The sequence below is a fragment of the Oncorhynchus nerka genome, linkage group LG17 (assembly GCF_034236695.1).
Source record: "Oncorhynchus nerka isolate Pitt River linkage group LG17, Oner_Uvic_2.0, whole genome shotgun sequence".
NCBI lineage: Eukaryota > Metazoa > Chordata > Actinopteri > Salmoniformes > Salmonidae > Oncorhynchus > Oncorhynchus nerka.
The window spans coordinates 15,459,045-15,485,614 of record NC_088412.1 but is presented as its reverse complement, the minus strand read 5'-3'; the positions used below and the strand labels follow the sequence as shown (position 1 = coordinate 15,485,614).

General features: G+C 40.7%; 1 protein-coding gene across 5 annotated transcripts in view; it reads right to left on the bottom strand.

The window, feature by feature from the left end:
• LOC115144766 (receptor-type tyrosine-protein phosphatase eta-like) overlaps nt 1–26,570 on the bottom strand; it is a 110,793-nt gene that overhangs the window by 25,240 nt on the left and 58,983 nt on the right. The window contains exons 6-14 of one of the 5 annotated variants that reach the window (XM_065002996.1): nt 22,702–22,962; nt 18,610–18,870; nt 16,207–16,467; nt 15,718–15,978; nt 12,198–12,458; nt 11,708–11,968; nt 8,255–8,515; nt 7,765–8,025; nt 4,280–4,540 (exon numbers count right to left, since the gene is read on the bottom strand). In XM_065002996.1, coding sequence (XP_064859068.1) covers nt 4,280–4,540; nt 7,765–8,025; nt 8,255–8,515; nt 11,708–11,968; nt 12,198–12,458; nt 15,718–15,978; nt 16,207–16,467; nt 18,610–18,870; nt 22,702–22,962 — 2,349 coding nt within the window. The remainder of the gene's footprint in view (nt 1–4,279; nt 4,541–7,764; nt 8,026–8,254; nt 8,516–11,707; nt 11,969–12,197; nt 12,459–15,717; nt 15,979–16,206; nt 16,468–18,609; nt 18,871–22,701; nt 22,963–26,570) is intronic. The other 4 variants (XM_065002997.1, XM_065002998.1, XM_065002999.1 and 1 more) reach the window with 4 other exon arrangements.

Here is a 26,570-nt window from a genome sequence, read left to right as displayed (position 1 = left end):
CATTTGTATTAGTCATATGCTTACTAACAAGCCCCTAACGAAAAATGCAGTTTAAAAAATAAGAATAAGAATAAGAAATAAAAGGAAGAAGTAATTAAAGAGCAGCAGTAAAATAACAATAGCGAGACTATATACAGGGGGTACCGGTAGAGAGTCAATGTGCGGTGTTACCGGTTAGTCGAGGTAATTGAGGTAATATGTACATGTATGTAGAGTTATTAAAGTTATTATGCATAGATAATAACAGAGAGTAGCAGCGGTGTAAAAGAGGGGGGGGGCAACGCAAAAAGTCTGGGTAGCTATTATATTAGATGTTCAGGAGTCTTATGGCTTGGGGTGTAAGCTGATAAGGACCTAGACTTGGCACTCCAGTGCCTCTTGCTGTTCATTGTTTTCTATCTGTTGATCCAAACCGGGCCACCAGAAGTGGATCCTCGAACAGCTTCATTGTTTCTTGATCCAGACCAGACCACCAGAAGTGGCTCCTCGCAAACAACTTAATTTTTTTTGATCCAGACCAGGCCACCAGAAGTGGCTTCTCATGAGCAGCTTCATTTTGACAATTCCAACATGCCCTTTATGTAGTTGCTGCAAAACCTGATGTTGGCATTGACTATCATTCCCCACATCAAACATCCTTGGTACATTGTGTTAGGTTCTATATTTATTTTCTTATTTAACGAGGCAAGTCAGTTAAGAACAAATTCTTATTTACAATGACGGCCTAGGAACAGTGAGTTAACTGCCTTGTTCAGGGGCAGCATGATAGATTTTTACCTTGTCAGCTCAGAGATTCGACCTAGAAACATTTCAGTTACTGGTCCAATGCTCTAAACACTAGGCTACCTACCGCCCTGGCAAATTAACCTTAGAACATTTCACGGAGTGCTGCTTTTGATACCATCGATCACCACAATCTTTTGGAGAGAGTGGAAACCCAAATTGGTCTACACGGACAAGTTCTGGCCTGGTTTAGATCTTATCTGTCGGAAAGATATCAGTTTGTCTCTGTGAATGGGCTGCCCTCTGACAAATCAACTGTAAATTTCGGTGATCCTCAAGGTTCCGTTTTAGGACCACTATTGTTTTCACTATATATTTTACCTCTTGGGGATGTCATTCGAAAACATAATGTTAACTTTCACTGCTATGCGGATGACACACAGCTGTACATTTCAATGAAACATGGTGAAGCCCCAAAATTGCCCTCGCTAGAAGCATGTGTTTTAGACATAAGGAAGTGGATGGCTGCAAACGTTCTACTTTTAAACTCGGACAAAACAGAGATGCTTGTTCTAGGTCCCAAGAAACAAAGAGATCTTCTGTTGAATCTGACAATTAATCTTAATGGTTGTACAGTCGTCTCAAATAAAACTGTGAAGGACTTCGGCGTTACTCTGGACCCTGATCTCTCTTTTGAAGAACATATCAAGACCATTTCAAGGACAGCTTTTTTCCATCTACGTAACATTGCAAAAATCAGAAACTTTCTGTCCAAAAATGATGCAGAAAAATTTATCCATGCTTTTGTCACTTCTAGGTTAGACTACTGCAATGCTCTACTTTCCGGCTACCCGGATAAAGCACTAAATAAACTTCAGTTAGTGCTAAATACGGCTGCTAGAATCCTGACTAGAACCCAAAAATTTGATCATATTACTCCAATGCTAGCCTCCCTACACTGCCATCCTGTCAAGGCAAGGGCTGATTTCAAGGTTTTACTGCTAACCTACAAAGCATTACATGGGCTTGCTCCTACCTATCTCTCTACACATACGCTACGGTCACAAGATGCAGGCCTCCTAATTGTCCCTAGAATTTCTAAGCAAACAGCTGGAGGCAGGGCTTTCTCCTATAGAGCTAAATTTTTATGGAATAGTCTGCCTACCCATGTGAGAGACGCAAACTCGGTCTCAACCTTTAAGTATTTACTGAAGACTCATCTCTTCAGTGGGTCAAATGATTGAGTGTAGTCTGGCCCAGGAGTGTGAAGGTGAACGGAAAGGCTCTGGAGCAACGAACCGCCCTTGCTGTCTCTGCCTGGCCGGTTCCCCTCTTTCCACTGGGATTCTCTGCCTCTAACCCTATTACAGGGGCTGAGTCACTGGCTTACTAGGGCTCTTTCATACCGTCCCTAGGAGGGGTGCGCCACTTGAGTGGGTTGAGTCACTGATGTGATCTTTCTGTCTGGGTTGCCCCCCCCCCCCCCCCCTTGGGTTGTGCCGTGGCGTAGATCTTTGTGGGCTATACTCGGCCTTGTCTCAGGATGGTAAGTTGGTGGTTGAAGATATCCCTCTAGTGGTGTGGGGGCTTTGGCAAAGTGGGTGGGGTTATATCCTTCCTGTTTGGCCCTGTCCGGGGATGTCATCGGATGGGGCCACAGTGTCTCCTGACCCCTCCTGTCTCAGCCTCCAGTATTTATGCTGCAGTAGTTTATGTGTTGGGGGGCTAGGGTCAGTTTGTTATATCTGGAGTACTTCTCCTGTCCTATCCGGTGTCCTGTGTGTATTTAAGTATGCTCTCTCTAATTCTCCCTTTCTCTCTCTCGGAGGACCTGAGCCCTAGGACCATGCCTCAGGCATGATGACTCCTTGCTGTCCCCAGTCCACCTGGCCGTGCTGCTGCTCCAGTTTCAACTGTTCTGCCTGTGATTATTATTACTTGACCATGCTGGTCATTTATGAACATTTGAACATATATAACATGTTCTGTTATAATCTCCACCCGGCACAGCCAGAAGAGGACTGGCCACCCCACATAGCCTGGTTCCTCTCTAGGTTTCTTCCTAGGTTTTGGCCTTTCTAGGGAGTTTTTCCTAGCCACCGTGCTTCTACACCTGCATTGCTTGCTGGTTGGGGTTTTAGGCTGGGTTTCTGTACAGCACTTTGAGATATCAGCTGATGTACGAAGGGCTATATAAATACATTTGATTTGATTTGACAGGTGATATTTTGCGGTTGTGGTGCCTGTACCACTACATCGATTTTGTCCTGTGTTTTGTGCAATTCATTGCGGTCAATTTTACGTCCACAGAAGACAATCTTGTCCTTGAAGAACTCCCACTTCTGTAATTTACATGTAGTCCATACCCTTTGCTGTTTCTGTATGACAATGCCCCCGTGCACAGAGCGACATCCATACAGAAGTGGTCTGTCGAGAGCGGTGTGGAAGAACTTGACTGGCCTGCATAGAACCCTAACCTCAACCGCATAGAACACCTTTGGGATGAATTGGAACGTCGACTGCGAGCCAGGCCTAATCACCCAACAGTGCCCGACCTCACTCATGCTCTTCTAGCCAAATTAAAGCAAGACCCAGCAGCAAGGTTCCAACATGTAGTGGAAAGCCTTCCCAGAAGAGTTGAGGCTGTTATAGCATCTAATGGGGGGACAACCTCGATATGAATACTCTGTCCACATACTGCTTGTGATTTAGTGTATATAACCATTGAATGTTGAAGAATATAACTTATGATTGCCATGAAATTAGTTAAACTATCATACCCCATCAGAACCCAAAATATAATATTGTTTTACTCAAATTTTAAACAAACACTGCATAGCCTCAAAATAAGAATAGGATATGTTTCTAACTGAATCTATATTAATGTGGATGCTGGCATTATTATGGATAATAAATTGTGAATAATGATGAGTGAGAGAGTTACAGACGCACAAATGATATACCCCCCAAGACATAGTAACCTCTCACCATTACAATAACAGGGCAAGGCAGCATTTTGGGGGGGTATGACACATTGAACAAAAATATTAACGCAACATGCAACAATTTAAAAGATTTTACTGAGCTACAGTTCTAATAAGGAAATCAGTTAATTGAAATACATTGATTAAGCCATAACCTATGGATTTCACATGCCTGGGAATACAGATATGCATCTGTTGGTCACAGATTCCTTAAAAAATGTGTCCCCCAATTTTAGGTGACCAAAAGTATAGGGACAAATTCACTTTGTTTATTAAAGTAGTAAAATGAGAAGTATTTGGTCCCATATTCATAGCATGCCATGGCTACATCAAGCTTGTGACTTAAAGATTGTTGGATGCGTTTGGTTTTTGTTTTGGATGCTACAATGATTACGCATAATCCTGAATAAAATATGAATAATTATGAGTGAGAAATTTAGACACACAAATATTATAACCCCCCAAAAATGCTAACCTCTCACCATTACATTAACAGGGGAGGTTAGCATATCAATGAATACGAATAGTATCTGAATACGAAAAAATCTGACAAAAGTATCTGAGTTACTTACTTGTATACTTAGTAACTGTCTTGCTCTGTCCTACTGTTGTGTTATCTCCAGCCACTGCAGTGACTGTGAAGAGGTACTGCACTCCAGCAGTGAGAGCAGTAACATTAAAGGCTGTCACATTGGTAGTTGTATTCATGTCTCTACTGCCACCAGTCCATTCAATTCTGAAGAAGGATCTGTTTCCCAATGGTTCAGTCCAGCTCAGAGACACAGATGATGTTGTGATTTCAGTGACAGTCAGGTTCCTGATGACTGCAGGCTCTGTGCGTGCAAGAAAGTTATATTTTGGGAAAAGATCACCAGAATCATTATTATTCATGGTAATCACCATACAGTCTATGAATATGATCAGAAGCATGCTAATTCTACATACATTTAAGGTCAGTATGTAGGACACAAAAGTGGTACCTCGTAAAAACATATTTAAAGATAGTAAGCATTATCAATGACATGAAACGTTTTGGGGACAAAAAAAGGAGTTTTCAATAAAGGACAAGCACTTAGTCATACTATCCAAGCCCAATTTTGCAGTTGATTGCAGATAAACACATTTCCTAAATATTCTGGATCAGTTGGAGTCTACACACCCTTCAAAAGAGAAAATTATGTGAACCAAAACTACAGTGACTGACAGATATACTGGTTAAACATGATGGGTAATCCTTCAGTAGTCTTATCAGCAGCGACTGCAGCAACTATGAGTCTGTACTGCACTTCAGCAGTTAGCTCAGTTACATTAAAGGCTGTCTCAATGGTAGTTCAATTCATATCTCTACTGCCATCAGTCCACTCTACTCTATAGAAGGAGCTGTTTCCCAATGGTTCAATCCAGCTCAGAGACACAGATGATGTTGGGATTTCAGAGACAGAGAGGTTCCTGATCACTTCAGGTTCTACATGAGCAAGAAATTACATTTTAGGGGACACTAGACTAGGGTTGGGCGGGATCCAGATGTTCTCGTCAGTACACAAGGGGGCGCCAAAAAATTAGAAGCCCTTTGGGAGTCTGTTACCAGAATGCTAACAAAATTAGCATAAATGATAGCACATTTCCATAGAGGCTACTGGCTAAATATGCCAACGAGCACAAACGAAAGCATTTTTTATAAAGACACAGGCAGTCCAGCTCAATACTTATACATATATAGGAGATACCGATTGTAATTTTGGGGGAGTTTGGACATTTGCAAGCGAATGTGAACAAGAGACATTATGCAAATGAACAGTACTGGCTCTGGAGCAACAGGTGTAAATGCTGTGTCTGTGTGGAGTCCGGAGTTGCTAGGGCAACGGGACTGCCTGCTCCGCTCGAAGAAGATGGAAGCAGACGGGCTGATGGGGGAGAAGACAACGGGCCGAGAACACACAGGAGAAAAAACTCAAGGAAATCGAAAGATATTTGTGGCAGCTGTACAGATAAGTCATCCAAAAGGCCTTTAACTTCTCAAACACGGCAGAAAGACAACACAATACGATGTCCCATCACCTTATAAATTCAGTCACTTACTTAGACAACTAGCTAAATAAACTTAGGGGTCGCATTAATGCAGAATTCTGAGTTATACACACAGGAAAAATATATAAATGCATAAGAAATATCTTTCTGCGTTTTGTAAACGCAGATCTAAAATTATTCTTATTGTGATTTCTGCTCAGCATCAGACAAATGTTGCGCTTCAGTTGCACATGAACGGGCATTCTACCAGCAGACAGAGCTCTGACTGATGTGCGGCTACTTTACTCCAGCACTTTTCTCAGTGTAGCCAGCGTACTATTCTTTGGTAAAATGTAAGATTAACTTTAAGAAAAACATTAGGAAAGGTAGCTGGATACATTCTCTCTATGATAAACATTAGAAATATGATGGCTAGAAAAGTTTTTGCAAGAAAAGACTGTACTTTTTCTTTGTAAGCTGATTTAGCCTACCAGCCAAATAGCATTGCGCTTCTGTTCTCATCTCATGAAAAATAAGCAATTTTCTGCCGAATGTGTTGCACTAATGTACTTTCTGTGAAGGAAAACTATAGTTGCACATCCCTGACAACTCCGTTGAAGCAAAAAAACAACAGGTGACATTCAATATCAAACGCAACCCCTGTCAATACACAGCTTGACTCACCGGCTCCCGCTCTCACCAGTTGTGCTATTTATAAAGTAAACGTGACTGGCTCAACTATTCTGGGGAACTACGGTAAGCTTAATAATGTCAAATAATGTGACAGGTGAAATAAAGAATCCAATCTGCGTTATCTTCTAACATATTGCACAAGTTGACTGCAGGTATTTACTTAAAAAGTAGCTACAAATATGAAACTGTATAGAAAAACTTCAAAGAAATAGTTTCAACAGTATTGACGGTATTGAAAAACCATCTCGTGGCTATTTCATAACACCTCGGTACACAGTATACACGGTATACCGCAAAAGTCTACACTAGACAATAACATATCTTCTAAAACATCAGTATTAAAAGTCCAATGCCACCGTTTTCATCTCAATATCAAATCATGTCTGGGTAACAATTAAGTAACTTACTGTGAATGTTTTCAATTAAATGGTAAAAAAATAACAAATATAGCTTATTTACAAATAGAGCAACTTGTCAAGCAGGAATTTAGCTGAGACTGTCTAGTAGAGGTCTGAGTGGGGTTGGGGAAAACTTTAAACTAGCTGTTATTAGCAGAGAGGTTTGGAACTCGTTCATATTGGTCTTTAAACAAATGTATCCCCGGGTGATGTCACAGGGCAGGCCAAAACTCCTCCCACCAAAACAGATTGAAATGTCAGGCGTTTTCTTTCAAACAGCTCCTACATTAAAAGGGAATTAACATAATCTTCACCATTTCAGAGTATTATTCCAACATCACAGTTTAGAAAAATACAATACACAGGAAAATCACGTGACTACACTGGGCCTTTAACGGCCACAATATCCACTGCCCAGAGGTATGGATCAGCCTCTAATATACACTGCCCAGAGGTATGGATCAGCCTCTAATATACACTGGCCAGAGGTATGGATCAGCCTCTAATATACACTGCCCAGAGGTATGGATCAGCCTCTAATATACACTGCCCAGAGGTATGGATCAGCCTCTAATATACACTGCCCAGAGGTATGGATCAGCCTCTAATATACACTGCCCAGAGGTATGGATCAGCCTCTAATATACACTTCCCAGAGGTATGGATCAGCCTCTAATATACACTGCCCAGAGGTATGGATCAGCCTCTAATATACACTGCCCAGAGGTATGGATCAGCCTCTAATATACACTGCCCAGAGGTATGGATCAGACTCTAATATACACTGCCCAGAGGTATGGATCAGCCTCTAATATACACTGCCCAGAGGTATGGATCAGCCTCTAGACATGAAAAATGTCCGTTAACACCAAGAGTTCTACAACTCAAAAATATCAGATACAGAACGTTGCATAAAGCAGTTAAGAAATAGAGTCCAGACAATTTAAACTTAATCTTACTTGTAAAGAGTGAAACACTGATATTTTTGCCTTCAGTCATCTCATCTCCAGCCACTGCAGTGACCCTGAATGTGTATTTCACTCCAGCAGTCAGCTCAGTTACATTAAAGGCTGTCTCATTGGTAGTTGTATTCATATGTCTACTGCCACCAGTCCATTCTACTCTATAGAAGGAGCTGTTTCCCAATGGTTCAATCCAGCTTAGAGACACAGATGATGTTGTGATTTCAGAGACAGTAAGGTTCCTGATGACTGCAGGTTCTGTGCGTGCAAGAAATGTACATTTTGGGAGAAGAACACACCATTAGATGACCTAGTACCTACCTACAGTACTCTATCCCAGGATTTCAACACTTTTGATTCAAAAAAAGAAAGAGGACCTTACCCTTCCTCTTATTGCCCTCTCATTGTTAAATACAGATATTAACATAATCATTACATGGTTCCACTTCAGAGAAAATATTAAGACCATTCCAATGAAAAGGCTTACTTGTAAAGAGTGCTTTCTCCTGAGCTTTTCCTTCAGTCATATTATCACCAGCCACTGCAGTGACCCTGAATGTGTACTTCACTCCAGCAGTCAGCTCAGTTACATTAAAGGCTGTCACATTGGTAGTTGTATTCATATGTCTACTGCCACCAGTCCATTCTACTCTATAGAAGGAGCTGTTTCCCAATGGTTCAGTCCAGCTCAGAGACACAGATGATGTTGTGATTTCAGTGACAGTCAGGTTCCTGATGACTGCAGGCTCTGTGCGTGCAAGAAAGTTATATTTTGGGAAAAGATCACCAGAATCATTATTATTCATGGTAATAACCATACAGTCTATATATATGATCAGAAGCATGCTAATTCTACATACATTTAAGGTCAGTATGTAGGACACAAAAGTGGTACCTCTAAAAACATATTTAAAGATAGTAAGCATTATCAATGACATGAAATGTTTTGGGGACAAAAAAAGGAGTTTTCAATAAAGGACAAGCACTTAGTCATACTATCCAAGCCCAATTTTGCAGTTGATTGCAGATAAACACATTTCCTAAATATTCTGGATCAGTTGGAGTCTACACTCCCTTCAAAAGAGAAAATTATGTGAACCAAAACTACAGTGACTGACAGATATACTGGTTAAACATGATGGGTAATCCTTCAGTAGTCTTATCAGCAGCGACTGCAGCAACTATGAGTCTGTACTGCACTTCAGCAGTTAGCTCAGTTACATTAAAGGCTGTCTCAATGGTAGTTCAATTCATATCTCTACTGCCATCAGTCCACTCTACTCTATAGAAGGAGCTGTTTCCCAATGGTTCAATCCAGCTCAGAGACACAGATGATGTCGGGATTTCAGAGACAGAGAGGTTCCTGATCACTTCAGGTTCTACATGAGCAAGAAATTACATTTTAGGGGACACTAGACTAGGGTTGGGCGGGATCCAGATGTTCTCATCAGTACACAAGGGGGCGCCAAAAAATTAGAAGCCCTTTGGGAGTCTGTTACCAGAATGCTAACAAAATTAGCATAAATGATAGCACATTTCCATAGAGGCTGCTAGCTAAATATGCCAACGAGCACAAACGAAAGCATTTTTTATAAAGAGACAGGCAGTCCAGCTCAATACTTATACATATATAGGAGATACCGATTGTAATGTTGGGGGAGTTTGGACATTTGCAAGCGAATGTGAACAAGAGACATTACGCAAATGAACAGTACTGGCTCTGGAGCAACAGGTGTAAATGCTGTGTCTGTGTGGAGTCCGGAGTTGCTAGGGCAACGGGACTGCCTGCTCCGCTCGAAGAAGATGGAAGCAGACGGGCTGATGGGGGAGAAGACAACGGGCCGAGAACACACAGGAGAAAAAACTCAAGGAAATCGAAAGATATTTGTGGCAGCTGTACAGATAAGTCATCCAAAAGGCCTTTAACTTCTCAAACACGGCAGAAAGACAACACAATACGATGTCCCATCACCTTATAAATTCAGTCACTTACTTAGACAACTAGCTAAATAAACTTAGGGGTCGCATTAATGCAGAATTCTGAGTTATACACACAGGAAAAATATATAAATGCATAAGAAATATCTTTCTGCGTTTTGTAAACGCAGATCTAAAATGATTCTTATTGTGATTTCTGCTCAGCATCAGACAAATGTTGCGCTTCAGTTGCACATGAACGGGCATTCTACCAGCAGACAGAGCTCTGACTGATGTGCGGCTACTTTACTCCAGCACTTTTCTCAGTGTAGCCAGCGTACTTTTCTTCGGTAAAGTGTAAGAATAACTTTAAGAAAAACATTAGGAAAAGTAGCTGGATACATTCTCTCTATGATAAACATTAGAAATATGATGGCTAGAAAAGTTTTTGCAAGAAAAGACTGTACTTTTTCTTTGTAAGCTGATTTAGCCTACCAGCCAAATAGCATTGCGCTTCTGTTCTCATCTCATGAAAAATAAGCAATTTTCTGCCGAATGTGTTGCACTAATGTACTTTCTGTGAAGGAAAACTATAGTTGCACATCCCTAACAACTCCGTTGAAGCAAAATAAACAACAGGTGACATTCAATATCAAACGCAACCCCTGTCAATACACAGCTTGACTCACCGGCTCCCGCTCTCACCAGTTGTGCTATTTATAAAGTAAAACGTGACTGGCTCAACTATTCTGGGGAACTACGGTAAGCTTAATAATGTCAAATAATGTGACAGGTGAAATAAAGAACCCAATCTGCGTTATCTTCTAACATATTGCACACGTTGACTGCAGGTATTTACTTAAAAAGTAGCTACAAATATGAAACTGTATAGAAAAACTTCAAAGAAATAGTTTCAACAGTATTGACGGTATTGAAAAACCATCTCGTGGCTATTTCATAACACCTCGGTACACAGTATACACGGTATACCGCAAAAGTCTACACTAGACAATAACATATCTTCTAAAACATCAGTATTAAAAGTCCAATGCCACCGTTTTCATCTCAATATCAAATCATGTCTGGGTAACAATTAAGTAACTTACTGTGAATGTTTTCAATTAAATGGTAAAAAAAAGAACAAATATAGCTTATTTACAAATAGAGCAACTTGTCAAGCAGGAATTTAGCTGAGACTGTCTAGTAGAGGTCTGAGTGGGGTTGGGGAAAACTTTAAACTAGCTGTTATTAGCAGAGAGGTTTGGAACTCGTTCATATTGGTCTTTAAACAAATGTATCCCCGGGTGATGTCACAGGGCAGGCCAAAACTCCTCCCACCAAAACAGATTGAAATGTCAGGCGTTTTCTTTCAAACAGCTCCTACATTAAAAGGGAATTAACATAATCTTCACCATTTCAGAGTATTATTCCAACATCACAGTTTAGAAAAATACAATACACAGGAAAATCACGTGACTACACTGGGCCTTTAACGGCCACAATATCCACTGCCCAGAGGTATGGATCAGCCTCTAATATACACTGCCCAGAGGTATGGATCAGCCTCTAATATACACTGGCCAGAGGTATGGATCAGCCTCTAATATACACTGCCCAGAGGTATGGATCAGCCTCTAATATACACTGCCCAGAGGTATGGATCAGCCTCTAATATACACTGCCCAGAGGTATGGATCAGACTCTAATATACACTTCCCAGAGGTATGGATCAGCCTCTAATATACACTGCCCAGAGGTATGGATCAGCCTCTAATATACACTGCCCAGAGGTATGGATCAGCCTCTAATATACACTGCCCAGAGGTATGGATCAGCCTCTAATATACACTGCCCAGAGGTATGGATCAGCCTCTAATATACACTGCCCAGAGGTATGGATCAGCCTCTAGACATGAAAAATGTCCGTTAACACCAAGAGTTCTACAACTCAAAAATATCAGATACAGAACGTTGCATAAAGCAGTTAAGAAATAGAGTCCAGACAATTTAAACTTAATCTTACTTGTAAAGAGTGAAACACTGATATTTTTGCCTTCAGTCATCTCATCTCCAGCCACTGCAGTGACCCTGAATGTGTATTTCACTCCAGCAGTCAGCTCAGTTACATTAAAGGCTGTCTCATTGGTAGTTGTATTCATATGTCTACTGCCACCAGTCCATTCTACTCTATAGAAGGAGCTGTTTCCCAATGGTTCAATCCAGCTTAGAGACACAGATGATGTTGTGATTTCAGAGACAGTAAGGTTCCTGATGACTGCAGGTTCTGTGCATGCAAGAAATGTACATTTTGGGAGAAGAACACACCATTAGATGACCTAGTACCTACCTACAGTACTCTATCCCAGGATTTCAACACTTTTGATTCAAAAAAAGAAAGAGGACCTTACCCTTCCTCTTATTGCCCTCTCATTGTTAAATACAGATATTAACATAATCATTACATGGTTCCACTTCAGAGAAAATATTAAGACCATTTCAATGAAAAGGCTTACTTGTAAAGAGTGCTTTCTCCTGAGCTTTTCCTTTAGTTATATTATCACCAGCCACTGCAGTGACCCTGAATGTGTACTTCACTCCAGCAGTCAGCTCAGTTACATTAAAGGCTGTCACATTGGTAGTTGTATTCATATGTCTACTGCCACCAGTCCATTCTACTCTATAGAAGGAGCTGTTTCCCAATGGTTCAATCCAGCTCAGAGACACAGATGATGTTGTGATTTCAGTGACAGTCAGGTTCCTGATGACTGCAGGCTCTGTGCGTGCAAGAAAGTTATATTTTGGGAAAAGATCACCAGAATCATTATTATTCATGGTAATCACCATACAGTCTATATATATGATCAGAAGCATGCTAATTCTACATACATTTAAGGTCAGTATGTAGGACACAAAAGTGGTACCTCTAAAAACATATTTAAAGATAGTAAGCATTATCAATGACATGAAACGTTTTGGGGACAAAAAAAGGAGTTTTCAATAAAGGACAAGCACTTAGTCATACTATCCAAGCCCAATTTTGCAGTTGATTGCAGATAAACACATTTCCTAAATATTCTGGATCAGTTGGAGTCTACACTCCCTTCAAAAGAGAAAATTATGTGAACCAAAACTACAGTGACCGACAGATATACTGGTTAAACATGATGGGTAATCCTTCAGTAGTCTTATCAGCAGCGACTGCAGCAACTATGAGTCTGTACTGCACTTCAGCAGTTAGCTCAGTTACATTAAAGGCTGTCTCAATGGTAGTTCAATTCATATCTCTACTGCCATCAGTCCACTCTACTCTATAGAAGGAGCTGTTTCCCAATGGTTCAATCCAGCTCAGAGACACAGATGATGTTGGGATTTCAGAGACAGAGAGGTTCCTGATCACTTCAGGTTCTACATGAGCAAGAAATTACATTTTAGGGGACACTAGACTAGGGTTGGGCGGGATCCAGATGTTCTCGTCAGTACACAAGGGGGCGCCAAAAAATTAGAAGCCCTTTGGGAGTCTGTTACCAGCATGCTAACAAAATTAGCATAAATGATAGCACATTTCCATAGAGGCTGCTAGCTAAATATGCCAACGAGCACAAACGAAAGCATTTTTTATAAAGAGACAGGCAGTCCAGCTCAATACTTATACATATATAGGAGATACCGATTGTAATTTTGGGGGAGTTTGGACATTTGCAAGCGAATGTGAACAAGAGACATTATGCAAATGAACAGTACTGGCTCTGGAGAGACAGGTGTAAATGCTGTGTCTGTGTGGAGTCCGGAGTTGCTAGGGCAACGGGACTGCCTGCTCCGCTCGAAGAAGATGGAAGCAGACGGGCTGATGGGGGAGAAGACAACGGGCCGAGAACAGACAGGAGAAAAAACTCAAGGAAATCGAAAGATATTTGTGGCAGCTGTACAGATAAGTCATCCAAAAGACCTTTAACTTCTCAAACACGGCAGAAAGACAACACAATACGATGTCCCATCACCTTATAAATTCAGTCACTTACTTAGACAACTAGCTAAATAAACTTAGGGGTCGCATTAATGCAGAATTCTGAGTTATACACACAGGAAAAATATATAAATGCATAAGAAATATCTTTCTGCGTTTTGTAAACGCAGATCTAAAATGATTCTTATTGTGATTTCTGCTCAGCATCAGACAAATGTTGCGCTTCAGTTGCACATGAACCGGCATTCTACCAGCAGACAGAGCTCTGACTGATGTGCGGCTACTTTACTCCAGCACTTTTCTCAGTGTAGCCAGCGTACTTTTCTTCGGTAAAGTGTAAGAATAACTTTAAGAAAAACATTAGGAAAAGTAGCTGGATACATTCTCTCTATGATAAACATTAGAAATATGATGGCTAGAAAAGTTTTTGCAAGAAAAGACTGTACTTTTTCTTTGTAAACTGATTTAGCCTACCAGCCAAATAGCATTGCGCTTCTGTTCTCATCTCATGAAAAATAAGCAATTTTCTGCCGAATGTGTTGCACTAATGTACTTTCTGTGAAGGAAAACTATAGTTGCACATCCCTAACAACTCCGTTGAAGCAAAAAAACAACAGGTGACATTCAATATCAAACGCAACCCCTGTCAATACACAGCTTGACTCACCGGCTCCCGCTCTCACCAGTTGTGCTATTTATAAAGTAAAACGTGACTGGCTCAACTATTCTGGGGAACTACGGTAAGCTTAATAATGTCAAATAATGTGACAGGTGAAATAAAGAACCCAATCTGCGTTATCTTCTAACATATTGCACAAGTTGACTGCAGGTATTTACTTAAAAAGTAGCTACAAATATGAAACTGTATAGAAAAACTTCAAAGAAATAGTTTCAACAGTATTGACGGTATTGAAAAACCATCTCGTGGCTATTTCATAACACCTCGGTACACAGTATACACGGTATACCGCAAAAGTCTACACTAGACAATAACATATCTTCTAAAACATCAGTATTAAAAGTCCAATGCCACCGTTTTCATCTCAATATCAAATCATGTCTGGGTAACAATTAAGTAACTTACTGTGAATGTTTTCAATTAAATGGTAAAAAAAAGAACAAATATAGCTTATTTACAAATAGAGCAACTTGTCAAGCAGGAATTTAGCTGAGACTGTCTAGTAGAGGTCTGAGTGGGGTTGGGGAAAACTTTAAACTAGCTGTTATTAGCAGAGAGGTTTGGAACTCGTTCATATTGGTCTTTAAACAAATGTATCCCCGGGTGATGTCACAGGGCAGGCCAAAACTCCTCCCACCAAAACAGATTGAAATGTCAGGCGTTTTCTTTCAAACAGCTCCTACATTAAAAGGGAATTAACATAATCTTCACCATTTCAGAGTATTATTCCAACATCACAGTTTAGAAAAATACAATACACAGGAAAATCACGTGACTACACTGGGCCTTTAACGGCCACAATATCCACTGCCCAGAGGTATGGATCAGCCTCTAATATACACTGCCCAGAGGTATGGATCAGCCTCTAATATACACTGGCCAGAGGTATGGATCAGCCTCTAATATACACTGGCCAGAGGTATGGATCAGCCTCTAATATACACTGCCCAGAGGTATGGATCAGCCTCTAATATACACTGCCCAGAGGTATGGATCAGCCTCTAATATACACTGCCCAGAGGTATGGATCAGCCTCTAATATACACTGCCCAGAGGTATGGATCAGCCTCTAATATACACTTCCCAGAGGTATGGATCAGCCTCTAATATACACTGCCCAGAGGTATGGATCAGCCTCTAATATACACTGCCCAGAGGTATGGATCAGCCTCTAATATACACTGCCCAGAGGTATGGATCAGCCTCTAATATACACTGCCCAGAGGTATGGATCAGCCTCTAATATACACTGCCCAGAGGTATGGATCAGCCTCTAGACATGAAAAATGTCCGTTAACACCAAGAGTTCTACAACTCAAAAATATCAGATACAGAACGTTGCATAAAGCAGTTAAGAAATAGAGTCCAGACAATTTAAACTTAATCTTACTTGTAAAGAGTGAAACACTGATATTTTTGCCTTCAGTCATCTCATCTCCAGCCACTGCAGTGACCCTGAATGTGTATTTCACTCCAGCAGTCAGCTCAGTTACATTAAAGGCTGTCTCATTGGTAGTTGTATTCATATGTCTACTGCCACCAGTCCATTCTACTCTATAGAAGGAGCTGTTTCCCAATGGTTCAATCCAGCTCAGAGACACAGATGATGTTGTGATTTCAGAGACAGTAAGGTTCCTGATGACTGCAGGTTCTGTGCATGCAAGAAATGTACATTTTGGGAGAAGAACACACCATTAGATGACCTAGTACCTACCTACAGTACTCTATCCCAGGATTTCAACACTTTTGATTCAAAAAAGAAAGAGGACCTTACCCTTCCTCTTATTGCCCTCTCATTGTTAAATACAGATATTAACATAATCATTACATGGTTCCACTTCAGAGAAAATATTAAGACCATTTCAATGAAAAGGCTTACTTGTAAAGAGTGCTTTCTCCTGAGCTTTTCCTTTAGTTATATTATCACCAGCCACTGCAGTGACCCTGAATGTGTACTTCACTCCAGCAGTCAGCTCAGTTACATTAAAGGCTGTCACATTGGTAGTTGTATTCATATGTCTACTGCCACCAGTCCATTCTACTCTATAGAAGGAGCTGTTTCCCAATGGTTCAATCCAGCTCAGAGACACAGATGATGTTGTGATTTCAGTGACAGTCAGGTTCCTGATGACTGCAGGCTCTGTGCGTGCAAGAAAGTTATATTTTGGGAAAAGATCACCAGAATCATTATTATTCATGGTAATCACCATACAGTCTATATATATGATCAGAAGCATGCTAATTCTACATACATTTAAGGTCAGTATGTAGGACACAAAAGTGGTACCTCTAAAAACATATTTAAAGATAGTAAGCATTATCAATGACATGAAATGTTTTGGGGACAAAAAAAGGAGTTTTCAATAAAGGACAAGCACTTAGTCATACTATCCAAGCCCAATTTTGCAGTTGATTGCAGATAAACACATTTCCTAAATATTCTGGATCAGTTGGAGTCTACACTCCCTTCAAAATAGAAAATTATGTGAACCAAAACTACAGTGACCGACAGATATACTGGTTAAACATGATGGGTAATCCTTCAGTAGTCTTATCAGCAGCGACTGCAGCAACTATGAGTCTGTACTGCACTTCAGCAGTTAGCTCAGTTACATTAAAGGCTGTCTCAATGGTAGTTCAATTCATATCTCTACTGCCATCAGTCCACTCTACTCTATAGAAGGAGCTGTTTCCCAATGGTTCAATCCAGCTCAGAGACACAGATGATATCATGATTTCAGAGACAAAGAGGTTCCTGATGACTTCAGGTTCTTACGTGAGCAAGGAATTTGATTTTACGGGACAATAGAAAATATTATATCTTGAAAGACATCTGTATTAAAAGTTCAATGTAGCTATTTGTTTCTCAATATTGAATCTTTTCTGGGTAACAATTCGGTACCTTACTGTCATTGTTTTCAATTCAAATGTTCAAAAACAAACAAAAATAGCTTGTCAGCAATGAGCAATTTCTCAAGGAAGAATTTAGCTTGGAATGTCTGGGAGTGGTCTGAGTGGGGAGGGGAAAACTGAAAACTGGATAATATTTTTAATAAATTTAGCTCCTGGATATGTCACCATTCAGGCCAAAAAGTCACCCAACCAAAACAGACTGACATTCCAAACAGCTCTTACACTAAAAAGGCATGATCATCATTTTCACAATTTCACAGTATTATTCCAACCTCGTAGTGTGGAAATATATATAAAACACAAAAATCCAAATGTTGACTGCACTGGGCCTTTAAATGGTACAATATACACTTCCCAGAGGTATGGATCATCCTCTAATATACACTGCCCAGAGGTATGGATCAGCCTCTAATATACACTGCCCAGAGGTATGGATCAGCCTCTAATATACACTTCCCAGAGGGATGGATCAGCCTCTAATATACACTGCCCAGAGGTATGGATCAGCCTCTAATATACACTGCCCAGAGGTATGGATCAGCCTCTAATATACACTGCCCAGAGGTATGGATCAGCCTCTAATATACACTGCCCAGAGGGATGGACCAGCCTCTAATATACACTTCCCAGAGGGATGGATCAGCCTCTAATATACACTGCCCAGAGGTATGGACCAGCCTCTAATATACACTGCCCAGAGGTATGGATCAGCCTCTAATATACACTGCCCAGAGGTATGGATCATCCTCTAATATACACTGCCCAGAGGTATGGATCAGCCTCTAATATACACTGCCCAGAGGTATGGATCAGCCTCTAATATACACTGCCCAGAGGTATGGATCAGCCTCTAATATACACTGCCCAGAGGGATGGATCAGCCTCTAATATACACTGCCCAGAGGTATGGATCAGCCTCTAATATACACTGCCCAGAGGTATGGATCAGCCTCTAATATACACTGACCAGAGGTATGGATCAGCCTCTAATATACACTGCCCAGAGGTATGGATCAGCCTCTAATATACACTGCCCAGAGGTATGGATCAGCCTCTAGACATGACAAATGTCCATTAACACCAAGAGTTCCGCAACTCAATAATATCAAATATTGCCTTCAGTCATCTCATCCCCATTAATTGCAAGCACCCTGAATGTGTACTTCACTCCAGCAGTCAGCTCAGTTAAGTTAAAGGTGGTCTCATTGGTAGTTTCATTCATATCTCTACTGCCATCAATCCATTCTACACAGACAAGGCAACTGTCAAATCATCACCTTCTTGGATCCAAACAACTAACGCATCAATAAATATGAATAGTATCTGTGGCATTGAAACAATCCAACACTAAAGTATCTGAGTTACTTACTTGTATACTTAGAAACTGTCTTGCTCTGTCCTACAGTTGTGTTATCTCCAGCCACTGCAGTGACTGTGAAGAGGTACTGCACTCCAGCAGTGAGAGCAGTAACATTAAAAGAGGTTTCTGGGGTATTCTGACTGCCATTGGTTTTGCCATCAGTCCATTCTACTCTGAAGAAGGATCTGTTTCCCAATGGTTCAGTCCAGCTCAGAGACACAGATGCTGTTGTGATTTCAGTGGACATGAGGTTTCTGATGATTGCGGGCTCTGTGTGTGCAAGAAAGGGGGTTTGAGGAACAAAAGACGATAGAGTGTCTTCAAACATTGACATTGACTGACTTGTGCAATCCAGCACACATTGTGAGAGAGTTTGTGTAAATCTCGACCAAACAAATGTCACTCAACACTAGTCTTTGATAAAAAATACCATCAAATAAACAAGAACTTCTGAACAAAGATATGAAGCAAAACATGCAGTGTTTCCCCTATATTAATTTAGCAAATTGTTGCCGCACTCCAAAAAATATCATACAATAAAATATATACAGTGAGCTCCAAAAGTATTGGGACAGTGACATATTTTCGTTTTGTTTTGGCTCTGTACTCCAGCACTTTGAATGAGGTAAATTTGTAGACAGTCACATTTAATTTGAGGATATTTTCATCCATATCAGATGATCCGTTTAGAAATTACAGCACTTTTTGTACATAGTCCCCCCCCCACCCTCATTTTAGTGGACCAACATGTGTATTAAAGTAGTAAAATGCTAAATATTTGGTCCCATATTCAGAGCACACAATGGCTGGAACAAGGGTGTGACTTTAAAAATTTGTTGGATGCATTTACTATTTGTTTTGGTTGTGTTTCAGATTATTTTGTGCCTAATAGAAATGAATGATAATTCATTTATTACGTCATTTTGGAGTCACTTTTATTGTAACTAAGAATAGAATATACACGACATGACCAAAAGTAAGTGGACATCTGCTCGTCAAACATCTAATTCCAAAATCATGGGCATTAATATGGAGTTGACCCCACTTTGCTGCTATATCAGCCTCCACTCTTCTGAGAAGACTTTCCACTAGATCTTGGAACTGCAATGAGCATTAGTGAGGTCGAGCACTGATGTTGGGCGATGAGGCCTGTCTCGCAGTTCGTGTTCCAATTCATCCCAAAGGTGTTCGATGGGGTTGAGGTCAGGCCAGTCAAATACTTCTACACCGATATTGAAAAACCATTTCTGTATGGACCTCGCTTTGTGCACAGGGGCTTTGTCATGCTGAAACAGGAAAGAGCCTTCCCCAAACTGTTGCAACGAAGTTGGCAGCACAGAACCGTCTATAATGTCATTGCATGCTGTAGTGTTAAGATTTCCCTTCACTGGAACTAAGGGGCCTAGCCCAAACAATGAAAAACAGCCCCAGACCATTATTCCTCCTCCACCAAACTTTAGAGTTGGCACTATGCATTGGGGCAGGTAGCGTTCTCCTGGCATCCTCCAAAACCATATTTGTCCGTCGGACTGCCAGATGCTGAACCGTGATCCATGATTCCAGAGAACATGTTTCCACTGCTCCAGAGTCTAATGGCGGCGAGCTTTACTCCTCTTCAGCAGACGCTTGACATTGTGCATGGTTATCTTAGGCTATCTCGGGTTATCTTGTGTGCCCTACCACTTGGCGGCTGAGCCGTTGTTGCTCTTAGGAATTTCCACTTTACTATAACAGCACCTACAATTGACCCGGGGCAGGTCTCTCAGGGAAGGCATTTGACTAACTGATAAGTTGGAAAGGTGGCATCCTATGACGATGACACGTTGGAAGTCACTGAGCTCTTCAGCAAGGCCTTTCTACTGCCAATGTTGGTCTATGGCTGTGTGCTCGATTTTATATTCAGCTGAAGTTGGAAGTTTACATACATCTTAGCCAAATACATTTAAACTCAGTTTTTCACAATTCCTGACATTTAATCCTAGTAAAAATTCCCTGTCTTAGGTCAGTTAGGACCACCACTTCATTTTAAGAATGTGAAATGTCAGAATAATAGTAGAGAGAATGATTTATTTCAGCTTTTATTTCTTTCATCACATTCACAGTGGGTCAGACGTTTACATACACTCAATTAGTATTTGGTAGCATTGCCTTTAAATTGTTTAACTTGGGTCAAACATTTTGGGTAGCCTTCCACATGCTTCCCACAGTAAGTTGGGTGGATATTTGCCCCTTCCTCCTGACAGAGCTGGTGTAACTGAGTCAGGTTTGCAGGCCTCCTTGCTCACACATGCTTTTTCAGTTCTGCACAGACATCTTCTATGGGATTGAGGTCAGGGCTTTGTGATGGCCACTCCAATAACTTGACTTTGTTGTCCTTAAGCCATTTTCCCACAACTTTGGAAGTGTGCTTGGGGTCATTGTCCATTTAGAAGACCCATTTGCGACCAAGCTTTAAATTCCTGACTGACGTCTTGAGATGTTGCTTCAATATATCCACATAATTTTCCTACCTCATGATGCCATCTATTTTGTGATGTGCACCAGTCCCTCCTGCAGCAAAGCACACCCACAACATGATGCTGCCACCCCGTGCTTTACGGTTGGGATGTTCTTTGGCTTGCAAGCCTCCCCCTTTTCCTCCAAACATAACAATGGTCATTATGGCCAAACAGTTCTATTTTTGTTTCATCAGACCAGAGGACATTTCTCCAAAAGTAAGATCTTTGTCCCCATGTGCAGTTGCAAACCGTAGTCTGGCTTTTTATGGCGGCTTTTGAGCAGTGGCTTCTTCCTTGCTGTCAATATAGGACTTGTTTTACTGTGGATATAGATACTTTTGTACCCGTTTCCTCCAGCATCTTCACAAGGTCCTTTGCTGTTGTTCTGAGATTGATTTACACTTTTCGCATCAAAGTACTTCATATCTAGGAAACAGAACGCGTCTCCTTCCTGAGTTGTATGACGGCTGCGTGGTCCCATGGTGTTTATACTTGCGTACTATTGTTTGTACAGATGAACATGGTACCTTCAGGTGTTTGGAAATTGCTCCCAAGGATGAACCAGACTTGTGGAGGTCCACAAATTGTTTTCTGAGGTCTTGGCTGATTTCTTTTGATTTTACCATGATGTCAAGCAAAGAGACACTGAGTTTGAAGGTAGGCCTTGAAATTCATCCACAGGTACACCTCCAATTGACTCAAATTATGTCAATTAGCCTATTAGAAGCTTCTAAAGCCATGACATCATTTTCTGGAATTTTCCAAGCTGTTTAAAGGCACAGTCAACTTAGTGGATGTTAACTTCTGACCCACTGGAATTGTGATACAGTGAGTTATAAGTGAAATAATCTGTCTGTAAACAATTGTTGGAAAAATTACTTGTGTCATGCACAAGGTAGATTTCGTAACCGACTTGCCAAAAGTAGTTTGTTAACAAGACATTTTTGGAGTGGTTGAAAAACAAGTTTTAATGACTCCAATCCAAGTGTATGTAAACTTCCGACTTCAACTGTACCTGTCAGCAACAGGTGTGGCTGAAATAGCCAAATCCATTTATTTGAAGGGTTGTCCACATACTTTTGTATATATAGCGTATTTCTCAACACTTCTACATTAATGTGGATGCTATCATGATTATGGAAAATCCTGAATGAATCATGAATAATGATGAGTGAGAATGTCACAGATACATAAATACAGTATCATACCCCCATGACATGCTAACATCTCACCATTACAGTAACAGGGAGGTAAGCATTTTTGGAGGAAGGGTATGATATGTTGTGCGTCTAGGTTCCTCACTCATAATTATTCACAATTCATTCAGGACTATCTGTAATCATGATAGCATCCACATTAATGTAGAAGTGTTTAGAAACATATTATATTCTTATTTATAATAAAAGTGACTACAAGATGACATAATACATTATTTACCATTCATTTCTATTGGGCAAAAATCATCTGAAATGTCTCATTGCAGAAAGACATGGCAACTTTCAAATCATCACGTTCTTGGATCCAAACAAGTAACGTATAAATGAATACAAATAGTATCTGTGGCATTGAAACAATCCAACACTAAAGTATCTGAGTTACTTACTTGTATACTTAGAAACTGTCTTGCTCTGTCCTACAGTTGTGTTATCTCCAGCCACTGCAGTGACTGTGAAGAGGTACTGCACTCCAGCAGTGAGAGCAGTAACATTAAAAGAGGTTTCTGGGGTATTCTGACTGCCATTGGTTTTGCCATCAGTCCATTCTACTCTGAAGAAGGATCTGTTTCCCAATGGTTCAGTCCAGCTCAGAGACACAGATGCTGTTGTGATTTCAGTGGACATGAGGTTTCTGATGATTGCGGGCTCTGTGTGTGCAAGAAAGGGGGTTTGAGGAACAAAAGACGATAGAGTGTCTTCAAACATTGACATTGACTGACTTGTGCAATCCAGCACACATTGTGAGAGAGTTTGTGTAAATCTCGACCAAACAAATGTCACTCAACACTAGTCTTTGATAAAAAATACCATCAAATAAACAAGAACTTCTGAACAAAGATATGAAGCAAAACATGCAGTGTTTCCCCTATATTAATTTAGCAAATTGTTGCCGCACTCCAAAAAATATCATACAATAAAATATATACAGTGAGCTCCAAAAGTATTGGGACAGTGACATATTTTCGTTTTGTTTTGGCTCTGTACTCCAGCACTTTGAATGAGGTAAATTTGTAGACAGTCACATTTAATTTGAGGATATTTTCATCCATATCAGATGATCCGTTTAGAAATTACAGCACTTTTTGTACATAGTCCCCCCCCACCCTCATTTTAGTGGACCAACATGTGTATTAAAGTAGTAAAATGCTAAATATTTGGTCCCATATTCAGAGCACACAATGGCTGGAACAAGGGTGTGACTTTAAAAATTTGTTGGATGCATTTACTATTTGTTTTGGTTGTGTTTCAGATTATTTTGTGCCTAATAGAAATGAATGATAATTCATTTATTACGTCATTTTGGAGTCACTTTTATTGTAACTAAGAATAGAATATACACGACATGACCAAAAGTAAGTGGACATCTGCTCGTCAAACATCTAATTCCAAAATCATGGGCATTAATATGGAGTTGACCCCACTTTGCTGCTATATCAGCCTCCACTCTTCTGAGAAGACTTTCCACTAGATCTTGGAACTGCAATGAGCATTAGTGAGGTCGAGCACTGATGTTGGGCGATGAGGCCTGTCTCGCAGTTCGTGTTCCAATTCATCCCAAAGGTGTTCGATGGGGTTGAGGTCAGGCCAGTCAAATACTTCTACACCGATATTGAAAAACCATTTCTGTATGGACCTCGCTTTGTGCACAGGGGCTTTGTCATGCTGAAACAGGAAAGAGCCTTCCCCAAACTGTTGCAACGAAGTTGGCAGCACAGAACCGTCTATAATGTCATTGCATGCTGTAGTGTTAAGATTTCCCTTCACTGGAACTAAGGGGCCTAGCCCAAACAATGAAAAACAGCCCCAGACCATTATTCCTCCTCCACCAAACTTTAGAGTTGGCACTATGCATTGGGGCAGGTAGCGTTCTCCTGGCATCCTCCAAAACCATATTTGTCCGTCGGACTGCCAGATGCTGAACCGTGATCCATGATTCCAGAGAACATGTTTCCACTGCTCCAGAGTCTAATGGCGGCGAGCTTTACTCCACTTCAGCAGACGCTTGACATTGTGCATGGTTATCTTAGGCTATCTCGGGTTATCTTGTGTGCCCTACCACTTGGCGGCTGAGCCGTTGTTGCTCTTAGGAATTTCCACTTTACTATAACAGCACCTACAATTGACCCGGGGCAGGTCTCTCAGGGAAGGCATTTGACTAACTGATAAGTTGGAAAGGTGGCATCCTATGACGATGACACGTTGGAAGTCACTGAGCTCTTCAGCAAGGCCTTTCTACTGCCAATGTTGGTCTATGGCTGTGTGCTCGATTTTATATTCAGCTGAAGTTGGAAGTTTACATACATCTTAGCCAAATACATTTAAACTCAGTTTTTCACAATTCCTGACATTTAATCCTAGTAAAAATTCCCTGTCTTAGGTCAGTTAGGACCACCACTTCATTTTAAGAATGTGAAATGTCAGAATAATAGTAGAGAGAATGATTTATTTCAGCTTTTATTTCTTTCATCACATTCACAGTGGGTCAGACGTTTACATACACTCAATTAGTATTTGGTAGCATTGCCTTTAAATTGTTTAACTTGGGTCAAACATTTTGGGTAGCCTTCCACATGCTTCCCACAGTAAGTTGGGTGGATATTTGCCCCTTCCTCCTGACAGAGCTGGTGTAACTGAGTCAGGTTTGCAGGCCTCCTTGCTCACACATGCTTTTTCAGTTCTGCACAGACATCTTCTATGGGATTGAGGTCAGGGCTTTGTGATGGCCACTCCAATAACTTGACTTTGTTGTCCTTAAGCCATTTTCCCACAACTTTGGAAGTGTGCTTGGGGTCATTGTCCATTTAGAAGACCCATTTGCGACCAAGCTTTAAATTCCTGACTGACGTCTTGAGATGTTGCTTCAATATATCCACATAATTTTCCTACCTCATGATGCCATCTATTTTGTGATGTGCACCAGTCCCTCCTGCAGCAAAGCACACCCACAACATGATGCTGCCACCCCCGTGCTTTACGGTTGGGATGTTCTTTGGCTTGCAAGCCTCCCCCGTTTTCCTCCAAACATAACAATGGTCATTATGGCCAAACAGTTCTATTTTTGTTTCATCAGACCAGAGGACATTTCTCCAAAAAGTAAGATCTTTGTCCCCATGTGCAGTTGCAAACCGTAGTCTGGCTTTTTTATGGCGGCTTTTGAGCAGTGGCTTCTTCCTTGCTGTCAATATAGGACTTGTTTTACTGTGGATATAGATACTTTTGTACCCGTTTCCTCCAGCATCTTCACAAGGTCCTTTGCTGTTGTTCTGAGATTGATTTACACTTTTCGCATCAAAGTACTTCATATCTAGGAGACAGAACGCGTCTCCTTCCTGAGTTGTATGACGGCTGCGTGGTCCCATGGTGTTTATACTTGCGTACTATTGTTTGTACAGATGAACATGGTACCTTCAGGTGTTTGGAAATTGCTCCCAAGGATGAACCAGACTTGTGGAGGTCCACAAATTGTTTTCTGAGGTCTTGGCTGATTTCTTTTGATTTTACCATGATGTCAAGCAAAGAGACACTGAGTTTGAAGGTAGGCCTTGAAATTCATCCACAGGTACACCTCCAATTGACTCAAATTATGTCAATTAGCCTATTAGAAGCTTCTAAAGCCATGACATCATTTTCTGGAATTTTCCAAGCTGTTTAAAGGCACAGTCAACTTAGTGGATGTTAACTTCTGACCCACTGGAATTGTGATACAGTGAGTTATAAGTGAAATAATCTGTCTGTAAACAATTGTTGGAAAAATTACTTGTGTCATGCACAAGGTAGATTTCGTAACCGACTTGCCAAAAGTAGTTTGTTAACAAGACATTTTTGGAGTGGTTGAAAAACAAGTTTTAATGACTCCAATCCAAGTGTATGTAAACTTCCGACTTCAACTGTACCTGTCAGCAACAGGTGTGGCTGAAATAGCCAAATCCATTTATTTGAAGGGTTGTCCACATACTTTTGTATATATAGCGTATTTCTCAACACTTCTACATTAATGTGGATGCTATCATGATTATGGAAAATCCTGAATGAATCATGAATAATGATGAGTGAGAATGTCACAGATACATAAATACAGTATCATACCCCCATGACATGCTAACATCTCACCATTACAGTAACAGGGGAGGTAAGCATTTTTGGAGGGAGGGGTATGATATGTTGTGCGTCTAGGTTCCTCACTCATAATTATTCACAATTCATTCAGGACTATCTGTAATCATGATAGCATCCACATTAATGTAGAAGTGTTTAG